Here is a 20,574-nt window from a genome sequence, read left to right as displayed (position 1 = left end):
ACCGGTTCCCATAGGAATAGCAGACATTTTGCCATAGATGACTATCAAATATCATACATCTGGGTGGCATGACTGACCGAGAGCCAAATGAAAAACACTGATTATCGCTGTGTGGAGAAATAGCTTTATTAAACATTCATTCATTCAATAACTCCTAGTTACATTATGTCGTCATTGTCATCAGTTGAAATGAAAATAACTTTTTGTATTTTCAGTCACACCCAAAAATAAACATGGGAACAATGACTAGATTTTTCTTACTTAAGTGGGTTATTAGCTGAGTCTTTTGATAGTATACAGCTATCAATATCAAGGTGCAAAACTCTAGAGAGAGCTAATCTCTGCTTTATTTGCAATATGATTATTTTCTTCTTTTAAGACAGTCTGATAGAAATTCTCGTAGGAACAGTATTCGGCCCAGATGTGCTAATTTGATTCGACATTAGCATAGGAAGATATTTAAAGCTACAATACGAATGACACTGAATATCATAATTTCATAAAACTCAGTCTATATATTTTAAAAGATAATCAGACACCAAATATATTTATTCTCTCAAGCACCCTCAGGAAGATACCCAGAGTTTATATACAGTGTGTATGTTATATCATTTATTTATCTGATAGCTGTCTCTCCAATAAAAATACCCACTAGGCAAGGTTAAATCACAGGAGTGCAGGAGTAAAAGCTAAATTAAATCATAGAGGGTTGATGCTTTGGGCAGAAAAGGGGGTAGTGATTCATAAGCGTTTGGTCAAATCAATTCTCCAAATGTAATAGGGTCACAGACAGACACAAAGGTGGACCCTTTGACTCAATTTACCCTCTAGCAAGTCAACATGAAATCTGGTTAGAGATCAGTTTGCACATTAAACCCCCTTACCTGGAAGGAACCAGGAGCAATGGCGGATGATGGTATTAGTCTATAGCTCTTTTGACCTTGAGATGGAGCAATCTGTGCAGCACTAGAACTGCTGCTAAAGTCTTATTAGCTATACAGGTAATTCTTAATACTCCATTTGTTTGCTTCTGTTTTTGCACATAAACAACAGAGTGTGAAGGTTTATTGAACATTTTTATTGTAATGCAGAAATGTGTGCGTTTGGCTGAGAGTTGATTAGACAAACAAATTCCAAGCTTTAAACCTGCTGTTTGAATAGCAAAACTCTGCACAAGTCGTGGCATGTGTAAGGAATCGTGTGCCAGTGTATTTTGGGAAAATTCGCAACCTGTCTCCAAAAAAAAAAAAAAAAAAAAAACTTATTTTGCACTGCATCCAACTTTTGCACATCCAACTGATTAAAATGATTTAACGATTCACCAGAAAAAAAGACTGGTATTTTCACTGCAGTGAGCCAGACACTTCATAATACCTGCAGCTGTTCCTTATTTAAGTGTATTAGTGCCTGAATGTTAAATACCTTGGACAAATGGATTATATTGATTGAAACTGGAATCATCCGTGATACGATGCATGTGGAGGCTTTTACATTAATGGGAAATATAATGACACGATGTGGTGAACATAAAAACAGATAATTTGTTAGTATGGATTGCAAAATAGCTTTTCTCATTTTTGACATGTGCTGATAAGAGGATCGTCTTGATGTGCTTTCGCCGAGTAGATTATGTATTTGGACGTGATGCTTTTCCTCCATTATTTGAATGAACATAAAGGACTAGGTGCGTGATCAAACTGAAATGCTCTCGTTTTAGATCCTCATATCTGCTGGTGGAGTCATATTCAGTCATGACTGAGCAGTAGTAAGTTATTTAAGCAGAGGATGTCAATGATTTGTTGCAGGCCGAGACAGAGATCTTGATCAGTGTGAACTCTTTGTGAAATCTAATCTCAGGTTTAATGACTGACAATCATCTTGCCCGTGATTATTCAAATGTGTGTGTTACTAACAGTTGTGACATTGATGTAATAAATAAAATTCAATTAGGTTGGAAATACTGTGATAGTGAGATAGTTGGACATAAACACAATAATTTTTACTTCTACACTACTCTGAAGCGCTGAATACTTCTTCACAAGTTACAGCTCCTACACGTGGTTGCTTTCCTGTAGTGATATTTTAGTCAGCTCAATTTGTTTCTCTGTTGCAACAACTCGTTGACCGCTTTCTGCACCCCCCCCCCTTACTTTCAGTTCCTAAACTAAACTGAGGACTCAACAATTCAGCTTGACCACAGAGGAAATTACTTTTAACACTGTTTTTAGATTAGCATGAAACCAGACCTCACTGATGCTGCTGGATGATGCTGGTTAGTACTACTGAGTCTACTTAGGTAAAACTTTTGAATTTTACACATTTAAATGACTTTTCAAGTAAATGCCATTTTATAAATAAATTTATTTTAATATTTCAGTTTTATTTTGAGAAGATATGACAGCGAATGAGATATGTGGTAAGAAAAGCATTTATTTTCACTGCTTTTTGTGGGGTGTTGTTATGTGATGTTATGTTCAAATCATTTTAATATTAATCATTACTTTACCTAACATATTTTCATCCACCTTTGTCATGCTTTTTGTTTGTTTGATTTTCAAGACACTTCTGGTGAATGGTATCGCTACTTCTTGTTCAGTGTCTGGGTCATCGACATCGCCTTGATATTTTTGGTTTATCATTTAGAAACATGTTTCCAAGAAATGACTGAAAATTACCAAAGGGACAGATGTCAAGAAGAGGACTATGTCAACGGAGAAAGCAGCTTTACATGTGAGCAAGCCAGCTGAAGCAGTAATTGAACAATTCATGTACAGTTGCCCTCATGCAAAAATTACAGTTCAAAGAAAGAACTGATGCATTGTAATAGTGTCTCAACCGATTTCATTAAATGAATTTATGTCCACCACATTCAAATGTATATTCTGTGCAGCAATCTGCAGTAAAATAGGTACAGCTTGATAATGTGTTACTCAGCTTTTCTGATAAAAATACAGTGCACTGTAAAATAATGCTTTGTTTTAAAGTCATACTGAAAAGATAATATGCTTGTATAATACCCGTTACAAAAAATTCTGATGAGTTTCAGGTGGCTCAGAAAATTATCCTTAAGTAACCCCTTAAATATGTGAAAACTCTCAATATGCTATATTTTTTGTTGCTTATTGTGTTGACACATATGAAGGAAATGTTTTAATTAATCATATTTCTTTTTCATGCAGTCGTAACATTTGCATGCTTTTGAGTAGCAAATTAGTTAGTGTTGCAATAACGGAAGCATATAGACAAGGCAGCTAGACATCAGTCTGAATATAACAATAACCATAACTTGACTAAGAAGCTGAAGTAATCAAAAACCATGTTTGCTTTGCCTCTAACAGAAGGGTTTTGGAGAAAAATTATGTAATCAATCGTGTCATCTTTGCCATGCTGCTATATAAACTGCTGTATACTTTTTGTGGTGGAGATTGATATGAGGTCCTCCCGGCCGTGTTTAAAGCATATTTAAATGCATTGTCTAGAGTCTGTCTAGACAATGCATTACTACACTAGCGATAGTAGTCCCAAGTGTACAAAAGAGACGAGACGTTGTCCAACCCAGGTTAACTTAACCCAGGTGAACATGGGATTTTTAGCACACAACTCTTTTTGTTTTTTCATAAAGAGCAGCAGTAGTCAGTATAATGCATACTTTTGTCTTTAAATTCAATATTTAATGCAACATTTGTTTTGTTAGTCTAAAATATAAAATAATCATTTAAACAGGACAAAGAAAAGATTATTAACATACTACTTTAATACTAGCACAGGGTAAGCGAGTCTGAAATAGAGGGTATGTTAATCTCCTGGGAGGAAAAAATGTCCTTTATTTGTCTTTTATTTTCTCGTAAGTAATTCATCCTGTAGTGAACAAGCCAAAGTACACAGGGTCAAGCCTGCTGCAGCTGCTGCCAGGAGACACACATTCCAAAGGGCAACAACATGCATGACAAGATGCTTCAGTTCACATCCACACCAAAGTAAATGTACAAGATGTGATCGTGATCAAAGCATGTATATTCACCAGACACATCCCTGAATGTCTCTGTAATCACTGTTGAAAGACCAATGGTTTCAGAGCCTTGCAATCAACAACAAGGTGGTTTCCAGAGCACTTGCACTAAACATACAAAAGAGCTGTTTCTCACGAATCATTCATCCTAGTGTGTATCATGCAACGTCTGCGTTACATTTTTAATGATCCTTAACAACGACAATTGATGCATTTCAGGTATTTTATTAAACATTCATAAATGAGCTTTTCATAAATGCTATAATCTTTTCAAAAAAACTTCAAACATACAACAAAAACAAGTAAAAAATCCCAAATTTTTATTTATCTTTTTGTACTGAAACATGGTATTAATGGAAACAATAATTCATACAAACAAGTAAAAAGGTAACAAGCAAATGAATATACTGTCAGGTATAATACTGATATTTTTGGTCACAAGTTACTGTATATAAATGTATACACTCAAGTACAAAATAAAATAAAATAAAAAGCCGCTGTGCACAATAGTGTAATAGTGTTTCATAATACTGCTGTTTTTATTGTATTTTTGATCAAATAAATGCAGACTTTTATTTCATCTTTAGAATGGTTGAGTAATAAAGAACAAAATAGGCACAATTAATATCTTGGACATGGCCTGGCTTAAGCTGAGAATAGATATAATGTTGTTACCGTATGCTGTTTCATGCATATTTTCCATAAAACTTTGAAAAAGACATCTGTTCCAGCTGAAATACATTCATGCAGGTACTGCACACCTGGAAGGGTTACCGTTTAGTGCACGTCATCTTTGAAGTTTTCATGAGTGTTTAGTGTTTATGATGGTATGGTTATTTATCAGTGCCGCTGTTTGTTAACATCAGGACCTCAGGACTTATTTCACAGAAGAGAGGCCGAGTCCTGTGTCTCCAAACCACCAGCCCCACGCGCACCACTAACAAAATACAGCCCAACACCACGAGCACCACTATGGAAAATAAAAGCATGACACTGTAAGCACTGTGAGCACAATGCAGCCTTAATTTGTAACATCTTCATGAGTTTGTGATTTAACAATGCTCTATTTATAGTTAACCAAAAAGACATGGATGTGTTTATCATTGACTAACTTGAAAAGATGGCGTTCCTGCCCGGTCCTGCTGCGATGTAATGCTTGCTTAGGCTTCCAATTAGAGCATAGATAATCACAGGGTAAACGGTGAGGATGTAACGGACGTGCTTCTCTATCAGAAAGTTTTCAACTGTAAACCTGTAGAAAAACATGTAATAGCATGCATCTTAAATATGAGTCAAGTAAATTAAAAATTATTTAGTTTTATACCATTTTCAAGAAAGGTTTCTCTAAAAATGTCATGTGGGGTAACCAACAAGAAAAAGTAATAATTTGTTTCTTAACCTAACCATAAATTTGCATACACATATTAATCATCATTTTTTTTTACAATTTTAAATATATATTTTTTTCCAAATTCATATATTATTCATTCATAAATATCATGAAGTTTCTGGAGAGTCACACTAGGGCTGGGCGATAAAACGATAACGATATGTATCGCGATAGACACGTGATCGATATCAATAAAAAATGTGTTCGATAAATTGGTTGTGCCATATCGTTGTCTCGTGCTGGTCTGCTGGAATCCTCTTCATAAGCAGAAAATGAGTGCCGCAGCGAGCGAGGAAATTGTAAATAAAACAGGAAAAGTCAGCTCGCCAGTATGGCAGTTTTTGGATATTATAAGTCTGACCGTAGTCAGACCAATGTCATCTGCAAATTATGCAAGACCGTCATCCCCGCCAAGACTGGTAATACCACGAACTTGATGTACCACCTTAGCCGCGCTCACCCTTTGGAGCACAGCCGTATTCAACCAACAACATCTGTAGCTACAACACCGCACAAACAGCAGACCACCATGGAGAGGTACTCTGCATCAGTGCCTTATGACAAAGAATCTAAACGGTACAAAGATATAACGGAGGCAGTGGCATATCATATAGCCAAAGACATGCTTCCGCTTAGCACTGTCGAGAAGCCAGGTTATAAAAAGCTTATACACGTGCTTGACCCACGCTTTGTTCTTCCTGGCCGAAAGTACTTTTCTAAGACTGCCATTTCTAAGCTGTATGTAATGTGCAAAGAATCTGTGCAGCAAGAAATATTGTCAGCCAAGTACTTTGCAACAACCTCTGACCTGTGGTCAAGCCGTACTTCTGAGCCATACATTAGCTTGACCATTCACTTCATCGACAATGAATGGGGTTTGAAAACCAGATGCCTTGAGACTGTACACTTCCCCGAAGATCACACAGGAGAAGTGATAGCAGAAGGCTTGAAGGAGGCACTGTTGTCCTGGAGTCTGATTGAAGACAAAATGGTGTGCATCACCACAGACAGCAGGGAAAATGTAGTAAAGGCGACTTCACTGAACAACTGGACACGGCTGCAGTGTTTTGGCCATCGTTTGCACTCTGCTATTGGTGAGTAGCTTTGTCATTTTAATGCTCGCCATCAATGTTGGTTCCTATGGTGAGTTTATTAGCCAGTAATTGAGATTATATATTATGATCTATGGAAGCAGCTTTACACACTGACATGACTCTGTGTGTGTGTGCGTGTTTCTGTGTGTGATCTATTATCAGTTATTAACGCTGTCATTGTTTTTCTGCAGGTGCTGCAGGAAAAGATAAAAGAGTGGAGAGGGCTGTAGGTGTGTGCAAGAAAGTGGTATCTACCTTTTCTTACTCGTGGAAGAAAAAGAGTGCGCTCTCTAAAGCACAGGAACCATCTTCCCACACACCAGCTGGTCACAGAGTCACCAACCAGGTGGGGCTCAAGACAAAAGATGGTGGCAAGGGTCCTAGAGCAACAAAAGGCCATCACTGAAGTTCTGTCTTCTGACAAAAACAACAGGCACCTGATCCCAACGTGGCAGGATATTGACGTCCTTGAGGCAATGCATGCGGCCTTAACTCCTCTCCTGGAGTTCACAGACTCCCTTTCTGGGGAGTCATATGTGACGGTCTCGTACGTGAAGCCTGTGCTCCACCTTTTCCGCTCCAGTTTGCTGAAAGTTAATGAGGGGGACACTCAGCTCACAAAAGAGCTGAAGACAAAAATAATGACCTATCTCGATGAGAAATATGCTGACCCTGACACAGATGATCTCCTTGACATGGCTACTTTTGTGGACCCTAGGTTTAAAGGCCAATACATCAGACCAGAGAAGGTAGGGGCCATTCAAATGAGAGCTGTGTCTGAGATCATGGATGAAGACCAGGGCCAATCACAGGCAGGGCCTTCTGAGGGAGCAGCAGACCAAGGTGCAGAAGGAGGAGCTGTCAGTGGACCACCTATGCCACTGGGCGTGAAGAAGCAACGCAAGTCATTGGAAAGGTACCTGATGTGACCTGATGCAGACAGTGAGTCTAACCCTCTGGACTGGTGGAGGCTACATGAACACAACTTCCCCAGATTGTCTCAGCTGGCGAAAAAGTACGTGTGCATCCCAGCCACCAGCACCCCCTCAGAAATAATTTTTAGTACTGGGGGTAATATTGTTACATGCACCAGGGCCGCTTTAGACCCAGAGAAGGTCAACCAGCTGGTGTTCCTAGCACAAAACCTGGACTGAAAATATACTTGAATAGTTCAACTTCAAGTATGATTAGAGTAAGAATAACTTGAAGAGTTACTTTTTCATATTTCCGTTTTATATTTCAAACAATGTTACTGTACTGTATCAGGTTTGTTTTTTTTATATTACAGATGTATCTCAGTCTACCTCAGTTTTATTTATGTTTACAGAACACTGCACATATTTTAAAAACACTTTATTCACCAGAAGGTGAACTTCCTAGCACTAAACTTGCACTAAATTCTCAGGTTTCTCTGTTTATATTTAACAATTTGCACTATTTTATTACACTTTATTAAGCATTTCTTACATCTTTCATTTTGCACCTTAAATGTTAAGAGATAATTGTTAAGTGTTCATTGTGACTTTAGACTTATGTTTACATTTTAATTATTTGAGTTTTCCATGGTTGTTGACATTTCTGTCTTAATAACTGAGGGGATTATAATCAGAGGAAGGTTAGTTAAAATAAAAATGTTTAAATGTAATATATTTTTCTCCTGGTCCTTATTTTAAATGGGTCATAAAAAATATCAATAATTATTGATTTCGACTGATATGAAACACTGATATCGTGATACAGTTTTCAGCCATATCGCCCAGCCCTAAGTCACACCATATGACAGCTAAACTTGCCTTGTCGTAGAATGTTCAAATTATTTGATATAATCTTGACACATGGTCATGACATCATTTCCAGTTTTATGCTTTTAATTGAAGTTTCTTTACATGTTTTGTTTTCTTAGGAATAATAATAATAATAAAAGCCAAAATGCCAAACTCCTTTATAAGGTTGTCAAGAATTTCATTTTATATCTTCATTATTCCATCAGTTTTGACTTTATGCTCCCCCACAAAATCTTAAGTAAATTAATAAAGAAAGAAGCATGTCGCTTAATAAACTGTATAAACTATATTTTGGGATAAACAAACAGATCTAAACAAAAAATGTCATTGAGTTCACAAGATTATAGCAGAAAATAAATTATGATTACCATATAATTACTTCCAACAGAAGTATGCATAAAGAAGCAGTAGCAGCATGTGTTGGGGAAACTGACGCCAGATCCAGCACAATAGTGAAGTTGAGCAGTGTGGCAATAGCTATCCATGTTGCATAGGTGGCAATGCCATTTTGAACCTGAGGTACACATGTGCCATGGTCATTTCAAACATTTCAAATCTGTAGCGCACCTAATTTACCTGCTATCTTTTGTTAATACTGTGCATTTAAATAACTTGCATATGATATATAATGTTCACGTTCAGTGTTCATGTTCATTTAATTAAAAATAATAATTAAATGCAAAATAAATAATTATTATGAGTACTCTGCCTCTTGTGAAAGCGATTCCAAAATGATGTTCAATGCATACCAACACTATGATGCAGAAGAGGTCTTTTGGATGTTGCTGTTTAAGCCAAGATCCATGAGCTCGTAGACCAAGACAAGAGAAGAAGATCGTCAGGTAGTTGGTGAAAGCAACCAGGGCAAGAACAATCAGTGCAGGAATCATCAATCTGAATCAATAAAAGACAAACACGGGACCTTCTGAGAAAACAACAGGAAAGCACCATGCAAAACTATGATTATGCCACCAAATATGCTGGCTGCACACAACTTACTCTTTTTCCCACAAGACCAGCCAGGTACTGTTCAGAATCATGTTGATGATCCATGAGAGAAAGAATTCCGAGGGCAGGATTGCAGGATTTGAGTACAATCTGACAGCCAATAATTCAGACGAAGACTGTCAAACTACAATAATGGCTTTCAAACAGTGTGAATAAGCAAAGTGTTGATATGAGTGGAGTGTGTGTGGTTTGAAGTACCCTCTACAGAGCCAGGTCAGGATATATGCGTTCATCAGGAAGAGCCAGAAATAGATTACGCCCCATATAGAGAAGGTCCATCCAGCAGGAGTGATCTCTGTCGGATATCTGTTTGATATATTTCCAGTGCTGCGCTGAAATGGACCTTAAAAGCCAATGTGAAATTAGTTGCATATGTGACTTATTATACATCTGTATATAAATGAAGGTGGTACATACCTTTTCCCGGCCCCGCGAGTGCGTTGATAATCAAAGCAGCAACATAAGCAAATTGAGAAAGAACAATGAGCAAAATACGCACAGTCTTGTGATCCCTCAGAAGAGACATTTTTATATAAGAAGTCAAACTATGTTCTTTCGGGTTTGTAAGCTAAAAATAGTTATATCGTTGAAATTGCGCTTGCCACGGACCGTGTGAAGTTAGCAAAGTTAGCTAGAGTCGCTGTTTCAAAAGGCCTATGTGCTAATAGAAACTCATTAAAACATATTTCTTTGTGGAGAGTAATACCGCCCGTCCTTTCGTCTAAATTATACCCACGACTTTTGAACAACTTTTTATTTTTCTGCCACCATAGAAAGGTGGGGTCTTCTAACTTGTTTACGTTACAAAAGATGCTCTGTTGTGCGAAGAATAAGAGTGTAAGAGAGCCATCTGCTGGACAACAACACGACCAGCCTTTGTCTCGACTAAAATATCATACGAACAAATTTACCATCAGGTAAATTTGTTTATTCCAATTCTGTATTGTTCTATATTAAAAAAGGATCTGATCTAAGCCTTGCTTGCATTCGTCTTTTTAATTCTGTAAATTTAGCCATATAAAATAATAGTCAGAAAAAAAGAATAACAACAAACATTGTTTTAGATTATGTATCATATTTGATACACCAGGCTTGTATGTCTCACATAGCTCAAGGAGGGGAAAAACACCAACATTTTATTCAGAAGCCCAAATTCAGCAGAAATATGCAACTTGTGTGTAGTTATTTATATGGCAAAAAGGTATTCTGAGTTTGTAATGTAAATAAATGAGTTTTTACATGCTAAGTAGTATGAACTATCAGAGGGCAGAATATTGTATGGATTGAGTACAGCAGTTTTTCAGAAAAGTTTTGAACATGTTGATAATTTAGAGGCATTAGAAATTAACGTATTAAACATGATACAGTAGGCTTTGTAGGGTTAAAGATATTGACAAGATCTAGACCATCATTTCATGGTGAACATCACACTTTAACATCTGAAATAAATCAAGTAGATTAAAAATTATGAATAACGCCATGCTTTATTGATTTAAATGCCCCTCTTTCTCCTGTTTATTTTATTTGTTGTAAGTATTTCCCTGGAGATTATCATAACATTAAAATTAAGCATTTGTTTTTACAAAATATGAAACTTCCATCAGTGACATTAATACTCGGATCTTAAATCAGTTATAGAGCAATATAGCTGTGTGATTGGAAGCCATATGTTTGTGACATTCAGAGGTTTGAAGAGTTGAATGTGTGTCCTGTCAGGTTGGTAAAACAACAAAGCAAAACAATTAATGGCTGTTGTAAAGTAGCTGCATTTCTTCTCACAGCCACATGAGGACAGCAGCCTTTTCATTTGTGTGTTGATTATAAATCAAACTGTCCTCAGCAGGTCATAAAGTGTTCCTATTCCTAAATAATTAAGCCTACATTAGCTGTATTATAAAAAAAAATACATGTCATCATCACCGACACTGGGAATAACATGAAAATGCAACTATTTGAAATTGCATTTTCAACTGCAATAATTACATAATTTTAAACTTGATTTAACATCTAAAAACAATAATTAAAATAAGAACATCTCTTTCCCTTTCATAATGAGGTTTATTTATTTTTCACCCTTTGGCCTCATCTTCCTACTCCACTTCATGGCCTTAGACTATGAACTAATGCATTATGCAAATTGCCCTTAGAAACAAGCCGTAGCTATATTTAGAAAGCTGCTGCAAATAAAATGAACTTGAAATTTGGTGAAATTTAAATACTTTTATCAGTTTACATTATAGACAAAATAATTCCATTATCTGCAGTTGTTTGAAAAAGTCAGATTCAAAACTTTTGGCATATGTTGAAAATAAGGGTAATACTTTAAAAAGAAAATATTGCGGCTTGCACCTCTACCAAGAACTAAAAAAACTGCATATCAAAATGTGTTTACTGTATACAGGAAGCACAACATTGTGTAAACATCTGACTGCAAAAAAAAATAAAAATTCACTTGATTTAATCCAAATCTACAGAATGGCAACATAAGTGTCATGCTTATGACACTTATGTACGAGTCAATACGTGCTAAAGCACAGTAAAGACCACAAGAGAGACTAGAACTCATTACATATTATATGTAAATACTTTGTTGTAACATATGACCAAAACAGATTATAGCACAACACACTGTGCTTCTGAAAAACAATGTTTCAAAACTGGGGGAATTAGTTTTTATGTATCTCTTCTGTAGAGAAACAAAATAAGTCTACAATCTGAAACAGATTTAAAAATAAATAAAACCTTCTTTAAATGTGCAGTTTGGACCTCTCCAATTAATGCTGACGATTCAGACTGAACATTGCACATGGTCTGACAACATAGTTGGGTTGCATTAAGGCACATAACAAGCAGGTGAGAGGTACGGTGAAATACTGAAGACCAGGAGTCAACTCTTGACCTGCTTCCGTTTCTGAATCAGCTCTGCCAACAGTTTATAACGGGACATACACTCCTCCTAAATAGGTTAAAGGGAATCAATTCATTAATGTGAAATCCAGCTTTTATATGCAGTTAAATGTCAATTTAAATACATTTTCCAATGACTGTGGGTGAGAATGTTGATGCTCACCTTGGTTTTCCCAGGCACCACCTTAGCAATCTTGTCCCAGCGTTCAGTGGTGCCACGTGGGTACTGCTGTAAGGCCAGCTCCAACAGCCTCTGCTGGTTCTGTGTCCAGACATCTTCAGCAGCACTGGGTTTTTCTTTGGAGGCTGATGGTTTCTTCTCATCTTCACTGTCATCATCTAGAGCTGTGGGGTCAAAGTCTCTTTGTCTGCGTCCTTTCACTTTCTCCTCCGCTGCTCCATTTCCAGCGTTCCCAGCCGCAGACTTTTTCGTCCGTCTTCTGAGCGCTTTGCTCTCAGAGTCCTCTGCCCCAGCAGGCTCTGCTGACTCCTCCGGCTGCTGCTCGAAGGGCTCCTCTCGCTGGGTCATCAGACTGTCCGGCACTGTGACGGCTCTGGAACTCTTTCCCATGACTGCACCACCCTTCAGCTCAGAAAGCTTCACCAACCCTGGAAATAAAGAAAGTGTGCAGAGAGAGAGAGAGATAAGTGTCTGAAAGATATGCCAGATAATACATCACAGTAGATGATAAATCATACACTGTAGGTGGAATCTGATTCAAAATATTTGAATGAATCAAACAGCTTACCTGATGTATTGGTGACACAGTCTTTGACTTGCTTCACCTTTGCGGTCACCTGTAAAGGTATACCAAAATCATTTTTGGTTACAGTGGTACTTCACACACATTTATGTACCAGATTTTTTAAAATTTGATTTAAAGTTAAATTGTGCCATATTATTACAATTTAAAATAACTGGGTAACACTTTATAATAACTGCACGCTATGAATCATTAGTTAAGCATTAGTAAATAGTCAGTTCATCCTTTACAAAGCATAGTCCCAACATTAATAGGCATTAGTAAGCAGTTATAAATACAGCTATAAATGCTTTTATCAAATCTTCCAAACAGAAAAAAATTTAACCACAACACAGAGGGATACAGAACTCAGCAATATTTCATTCAACATGCAAAAAATTAAACTGTACAACTGTAGACTTGATTTTTTTTCTATAACATTGCAGAGGTTTAGGCTTCATTTTTTTATCAAGTGTACAGTACAGTTGTACAGTTTCATTTAAAAAATATATATTTCTGTGTTGTGTTCAGTTTTTTCTGTTTAGAAGATAACTGAGCCTATAAATCTCCATTGTAAATGCTTTACAAGGCATACATAATCCTCACTTTAGATGAGCTCACAAAAATAGATGGCTGGCAACTACAAAATGTTTAAGTAACTGACCTAATCATGAATTACAGCAGGAATATGTGACCACTGACAACTGCTAAATAACTTGTTTGTAAATAACAATTTAGAAATGATAAATTGATCGTTAATAAAATATGAGCATAGTTATTAAACATTATAAATATGCTCAAGAACAAAAGCTGTATAGCTTTATAACTGTATTTATAAACTGCTTACTAATGCCTATTAATGTTGGGACAATGCTTTATAAAAGGATGAACTGACAATTTACTAATGCTTAACTAATGATTCATAGCGTGCAGTTATTATAAAGTGTTACCAATAACCATAAAATGTAATAAAATAGAATATAATGTATTTTATTCCTTGAATGGCAAAGCTAAACTTTCAGCAGCCATTACTTTAGTTCTTAGTGTCCCATAATCTTTCAGAAATTACTCTAACATGCTGATTTGTTGCTCAAGAAACATTTATCAATGTTGAGAAAAATTGTGCTACTTAATATTTTTGTGGAAACAATTATAAATTTTTTTCAGGATTCTTCGATTACTAGAAAGTTGAAGTGGACAGCATATATGTTAAACAGAAATCTCAGTGTCACTTTTGATCAATTTAATTGATTCTTGCGGATTAAAATGATTTCTGAACCCAAACTTTTAAATGATAGTACTTTTCTTCTTGTGTGAACAAAACTAAACAGTCAGGAAATGCTACTATCCACATGTATAGAATTAAACGGATTTAAAAAAAAAAAAAAAGATTTAGTTATGTGTGTCATGTAGTTATTTGTGTAACACTGAATAAATGTTAAAAAATATTTTAGTAAATTTTCTATTGTAAAGGGGTCATGACATGAGAAACCAAATTTCCCTTGATTTTTTAATACAGAAGAGGTCTTTGTATGCTTAATACATCCTGAAAGTTTCATAACTTGTCCTCATCATCAATATCAATAAACAAAAGCATTCATGTAATAACCCTCAGAAAACGGCTCGTTTTAGACCAGACAAGGTTACGTCAGCTAGCCCCAGTCGTTTGTATAAACACGGCCCCCTGAGCGACGCGTAGACATATGCCCCGCCCACTGAAGTTCAGTGCTAAGAAATAAGTGGATAGTTTATTTTTAATGGCACCCCGGATCGTGTCGAAGGAATGATCGTAGCATGTTGTTTTGTAAACGAGGCACAGTGTCATGGAGAGTTCACAAAGAAACTTCTGAAGAAAGATGAAGCGGTACTAGATCTGACTACAACCGTAAGTAAATTATTTCATATTGCTTTGTCTGGAAATGACAGTTTTATCTAGATCATGTTGTCAAACAGTGTTGGGGAAAGTTACTTTTAAAACTTATAACTTTTTTTACCCTTAAAAACAGCATGAATGAGGGTTGAAAATTATAATTTTTCCACATATTCATTTGTTTTTAATTTGCAAACAACTTTATTAACATTATAAGCAAACCTCAAGAAACATTGTAATTTAAAAAAAAAAACTCCATGTCACGACCCCTTTATAAATTGAAATGTATGTTATTATAGAAGATTATTATATATATTTTCAAGTCAATCCCCCTTTATTTCTATAGCGCTGCGCTCTGCACAACACATTGTTTAAAAGCAGCTTTACAGTGATTTAATTCTTTTCATTATTCAATTCCACTGTAAAGCAGCTCTAAAAAACAATAGTAAACAATCATTATTCATTTGAAATCAGTTTATTGTTGGTTCAGTTCAGTTAAAATACCTATCAAATATATATCAGCATTATAGCTGCTGTCGGTCAATTACTAGTCATAATAGAGATTTACCTCCGTCACTGATCTGCCTAACTCATGAGCAATCTTCTCCCACCGGCCTGGCGTTCCACCAGGAAACTTGGCCATACAGCGGGAGAGCTGGCTGAGATCCTCCTCCGTCCACTCTTGAGCCTACAATCATCACCAGCCATTGGTTAATTCAATACATCCAATTTAAATCAATGTCCTTTGAGCAGAGACAAACACTTACTCTCTTCTTCTGCTGTTTTTTGCCTTCTAACCAGTCATCCATTTGATCCTCAATATCTTCAATAGATGTTCCCTGATCATAAATTGGCACAAAAGCAGCATTTGTTTTTGGTTCATAGACTGGAAACTCCACTTTAGGTTTCTTCACCTTGGGCCGTTTTTCTTCTGCAGAGCAAAATCAGTCAGCAACCCGTATTATTAAGAGTCACATAGTCACAACTCAATCACAATAATGTGTATGGCTATATGTGCAGTGGTCACAGTGTAATGTCTAACTGTGTGTGATCATGATCTTACTCTGCTGCATTTCCTGTTCTGCCAGAGCCTCTGCCTCCTCCTTCTCTTTTACTTTCATTTCCTTATAATCTTTATAATACTGCTTCACATCCTAAAAACACAGCATATGGTCATGGCTACAGCTTTAGCCTTGGAGTGTCTATTTTGAAAACGCAACTCAAAAACAAAATCTGGTGGAAAAGTACCTGTATGATATGAGGGAGAGACTTCACTGAATAGTACAACCAGATGCTTAATTTGAGAGGTAAAATGTCATGCCAGTGTGGCCTGTCAGATCTACAAATAAGACAGCAAAGATGTGTGAGGACCAATGTCAACTTTTCTTTTTTTTTACAAAAACAAGCATCTAGTGTTATTCATGGTTTCTGCAGGTTTTCCTCAATGTTCAATGTCAATGTTCTCAAAATGTAAATGTGTAGGGAACATGCAATAAGTTGTAACAACGCTTGAAATTTTAAAGATAAAACTTCCAACAGATCTCTATTACTTTTTCATTAATTTCACACAAAAAAGCAGCTTAATAATGTTAATAATAAATGGCTTGTTCCCAAACTCTACAATAACGAAACAACCATAACTTTTACTGTACCTGCAAAAAAGGGATGTTCTTTCTCAGTATTTTTGTCTGGTTTTTCCAGTTCAAAGATTCTTAAATCAAGATACACTTAACAAGTAAAATGACATAAGAATTTGAATTTTCTGAGAAACTTATCAAAACGAAGCAAGTTTATCATCAAAAAAAGAACAAATATCAACTTAATTTTTTAAGAGAAACGTTTTTATATCTTTATTTTGCACCTCAAGTAAACATGTTGACTTAAGGATACGAAGATATTTGTATTGAAGAAAAAAAAACAAAAAAACACAAAGATACTCATTTTTTGCATGCAATCTTACTCCTTTTTACGGCATTAATTTAAAAAAAACTTGAATTTAGACTTTTTAAACAAAAACCCTGGTTAGTAAGTTACCTCTCATTTTTGTCCTGTGCCAAGGACTTAATCTCATCTGTTATCTTACTGTTTTGCTTCTTCTTCTTCTCCCTCTTCTTCCTGCTCAGAAGTTCATCCTGAGAAGAATCAAGACATAGCAGCGATCACTGGGAATGCTATAGTACATTTAGTATTACAAAAGCTAGTCTCAGCCTCAGACAACTCCCACAGACCGTTGGCTGAACGTCTAATGCACATGGCACAGAAAATGGGAAGCATTTTGGGATTTTCAAAGTCGTCATCTAATTAGTTGAATTCTACAGGACTTCCAGGAGACGTCGGTGTCGTGTTTTTTAACGGTCCAAAAAAAAGCTGCTGTGATGCCAAACCCCCTTACAGAAGAAAACTGTCATGTTTACAACTGTGAGAATGAAAGCTCATGAGGAGCAAAAAAATCTGGATTTTAAAAAGTATGTGAAGTTCACGGCACCATTATTACAGTAAACTTGCACAAAGTTCTTGAATGAATTGCACGCCAGTCTGTTATCGCAGGGACATCGACTTTACATTTTCATGCAGCTGAATAAAACTGTGGTTGGTTGCTCTAGTCTACATGTTGGTCAGTGAAGGCCTCTATGGAGTCCAGACCTTCTGCCGTCAGACTGAAAATCTGGCTAGGCGAGATACAGAAGCTAGCATTACAAGACAACAACTGTGCTATACAACAAATCAGCACTTACCAACTGCTTCTCAAGGTAGATGGACCATATAACTGCATAGTGGCCCACTGTCAGAATGAGGAAGAGGAGGAAGCCCAATTCTCCATTGCTCATCTTCCTAACACGTCGATAGTAGAAGACAGGCTGCCTCCAGTCTGGCAGCCCATTAACCAGGATGTCATCATAACTGTGAGTGTAGTAAGAAACTACTGTTAAAAGCAATTGTAATATTCGGTTCAAAGACCCCAGTCATAGTCACACTGGTAAAAACAGTGATTAGGGATCTTACTCAAGGGCATAATGTTAATAAATTATTAAAGCTCATATTTCATCACTATTTAAGAACCTCTAAGAACTTGTGTGTAAGAAACACTTTTCACTGCTATACTAGGATAGTGGTGCTTAACCAGGAGGCCTCAACAACCTTCAAGGATGCCACAGGATGACTTCAAATTATTTATATTAGAGAACTAACTTTAAGATGATAATAAGAATAATACACACAATCATACAACAAATTTCAGTAACTTTAATAAAAAAAAAAAAACAGAATCTTAGATACCATAATTACAGCAGAAACATCTTTAAATAATGTGTGGGACAACAAGTAGTGTGTAGGCCTTCAAGTCAAAAAGCTTGAGAACAGCTGGTCTAAGATTAATAAAAAAATAAAAATAAAAAGTCCACAAACAAATAATGAGAACACCTCACCTTTGTCTTCTTTCCTCATCCTTGAGGACTTCGTAGATGGCTACTAACTAGTAAGAGATGACAGAGAAGATATTTAAATTGTAATACACTGAATTCCAAAAGGTAAGGAATAGAAGCAACAATTAACACAATCTACATTAACCCAAAGAGAACTTTCATTCAAACTTAAAACACCAACCTGTCGAAACTGGTTTTCTGCATTTTCATCTTTGTTTTTATCGGGGTGTAATGTAAGAGAGAGCCTTCTATATGCCTTCCTAATCTCAGATGAGGATGCATCCTGTAAAAAAACAGAATCAAGAACATAAACATCATACAACATTTTATTGCCAATACTGACAGAAAGTCAGGAATGCTTATACTCAGACTTCACTGCAGTGTTTGTTTAAATATGAAAACAGTCACAGACTCTGTGTTTGGACTGTCTTTGGCATTTCAGGCAAAATGAAATAACAGCAATAAAAGCTGCATAGTGTCTTTTCACCTTTATAGTTTCTTACAATAACCATACGGTCAACGTTGCCAACTGTAATGTACAATATGTATTACTGCAAGCTGTAACTGGTAGACTATTTTGGACTGGCAACAAACCAGATACCTGCTGATCATACCAGTATGGTTAAGCTGGTTTCTGGAGCACAGTAGCTGGTTTACCAGTCTGGACCAGCTGGAAACTAGCTAGCATGTTCCAAAACGGAGCTACAATATTTTTTAACACAGAATTAGCTTTTTTTTCTTAAATGCATTGATGATACATTTCTGCAAGGTATATGCCTGACTAACGGTTGACGATGTGGGAAGTAAAGTGTAACGTTAACCAAATGCTATTTTTTACGAATAGCGGTTATGATTATAAAATCATGGACTCTTCGGCGCATCAAATATGACTTAGCAACCGAATAATGAAATTACAGCAGAACAATAAGCATCCATTAATGAGCCAAGTAATGACACGTCATGTTGTGTTGTGCAGGCCCACAGCCGGGAGGTTTCTTTGTCAATGGCCACCGCCGTCCAGGTGCCGTGGGAGGCAGAGTCAGTTTACCCCGAGTCGGGAGACATAATATTGGGGCTAAAGAAAGCTATTAAGCTAACGGCTCGAGTTGCTTTGTTAAGAATGCAGTCTCTGTAAACGCACTGGAGGCGACCCTGCGATAAATCTACGTCGGCGTGCTGCTGTATGTTAAAGTTCACATTTACCGACACCGTTTGAATGACCGAGTCAAAGGCACGCGTGATAAATTTGCGAATTACACCAAATTGCTCTTACCTGATTAACCGACAGGAACTCATAGAAGGTTTTGGGGATTTCCTCCACTAGGTCGAAAAGCTCCAGGTCTGCGTCCCATGCTAATGTTGGCAAAGGCTGAATAACGATCAGCCCGCAGAACAACACTAACTTAAGGATCTCGGGGAAAGCCATTGTTGAAAGTTTTTTTTTTAAATACGTTTGAGAAGGTTTACTACCTACTACCCATTCGGACAATCTTGGTTTGGAGGCAAATTTAGCATATCTTCCCGTTCTTTGGCTCAAACGGGCCCATCGCTCAGTCAGCCTGCTCTACGTAGAGCACGTTTCACACGCAGCCGCCACAGCGCGAGCCAATAATAAACATGGAAGCTTCTGTAGTGACACGTGCGTCATATACACCCTTACCAGGGGACTTTCAGGACTCCGGGCATCTCAGTTTTAGTGGTATCGACTGTATTTCATAATACTATAAATCAAGTATTATGTGCATTATGTGTCCTGATAGATAGGTAGCATTTTTTTTTTCAAATTAATAAATAAACTCACGTGGCCTTTACAGACTTTTCCACATCTGTAATGACATTATCTAGCCAATCTTTTGTCTTTTTTATTTTAATCGCTTGTAAAGAAGCGATGTCATCAGTAGAAACGTACTATTCTTTTAGAACAGATAGGATAATTTATTTTTTTTTTTTGGTTGAAGAAAAAAAAAGATTACTCCCTTGTAGCGTTGTTTGTTGGCTATTTCTCTTACTATTAGACTAGCCTCCTTTCATCGTTGGTCAATTTTGCGCCATTGACATTCTAAACAGTTTCAATTAGGTTATTCACTGACCGTCTCTCTTCTCAGTCTAAAAGATGGTCACATAACCAGGGCTAGTCCCGTTTCTTTTCGACAGCAAGCATGTTCCATTAAGTTCAGATAAAAGTTAATGTGATTAAAACTGTCATACTGGAAGCAATAGGCCTGTATTAGAGTGAACAATCCAGTGGTGGCGTAATATTAAGCACGACTCATTACTTGATATCGCCTATGCTTTTTCTCGACAAAGTTTGATTTGTGACAAAGAAAATATCAGTGAAAATACTGAA

At 36.6% G+C, this 20,574-nt stretch overlaps 2 protein-coding genes and 1 long non-coding RNA gene across 3 annotated transcripts; 1 reads left to right on the top strand and 2 right to left on the bottom strand.

Moving 5' to 3' along the window:
• The first annotated feature begins 2,196 nt into the window (after positions 1-2,196).
• Positions 2,197-4,522, top strand: LOC306881341. The gene is made up of 3 exons (XR_013785141.1): positions 2,197-2,296; positions 2,378-2,416; positions 2,560-4,522. It is a non-coding gene; the product is annotated as an uncharacterized lncRNA (long non-coding RNA).
• LOC306881340 (uncharacterized protein) lies at positions 3,642-10,137 on the bottom strand. The gene is made up of 7 exons (XM_079435393.1): positions 9,703-10,137; positions 9,484-9,628; positions 9,277-9,375; positions 9,027-9,171; positions 8,646-8,791; positions 5,122-5,261; positions 3,642-4,979 (listed from the first exon to the last, which is right to left on the bottom strand). The coding sequence occupies exons 1-7, from the start codon at positions 9,809-9,811 to the stop codon at positions 4,843-4,845; spliced, it is 921 nt and encodes a 306-aa protein (XP_079291519.1). The 5' UTR covers positions 9,812-10,137; the 3' UTR covers positions 3,642-4,842.
• A 127-nt stretch (positions 10,138-10,264) lies between these two features.
• LOC306881724 (dnaJ homolog subfamily C member 1-like) lies at positions 10,265-19,861 on the bottom strand. The gene is made up of 12 exons (XM_079435958.1): positions 19,501-19,861; positions 18,409-18,510; positions 18,231-18,277; positions 17,541-17,706; positions 16,840-16,937; positions 16,054-16,144; positions 15,869-15,959; positions 15,573-15,736; positions 15,374-15,493; positions 12,942-12,990; positions 12,356-12,801; positions 10,265-12,241 (listed from the first exon to the last, which is right to left on the bottom strand). The coding sequence occupies exons 1-12, from the start codon at positions 19,651-19,653 to the stop codon at positions 12,173-12,175; spliced, it is 1,596 nt and encodes a 531-aa protein (XP_079292084.1). The 5' UTR covers positions 19,654-19,861; the 3' UTR covers positions 10,265-12,172.
• Positions 19,862-20,574: the final 713 nt, after the last annotated feature.

This window comes from Barbus barbus (genome assembly GCF_936440315.1).
Source record: "Barbus barbus genome assembly, chromosome: 15".
In the NCBI taxonomy this organism is placed as follows: domain Eukaryota; kingdom Metazoa; phylum Chordata; class Actinopteri; order Cypriniformes; family Cyprinidae; genus Barbus; species Barbus barbus.
This window is presented reverse-complemented; position numbering and strand designations above follow the sequence as displayed.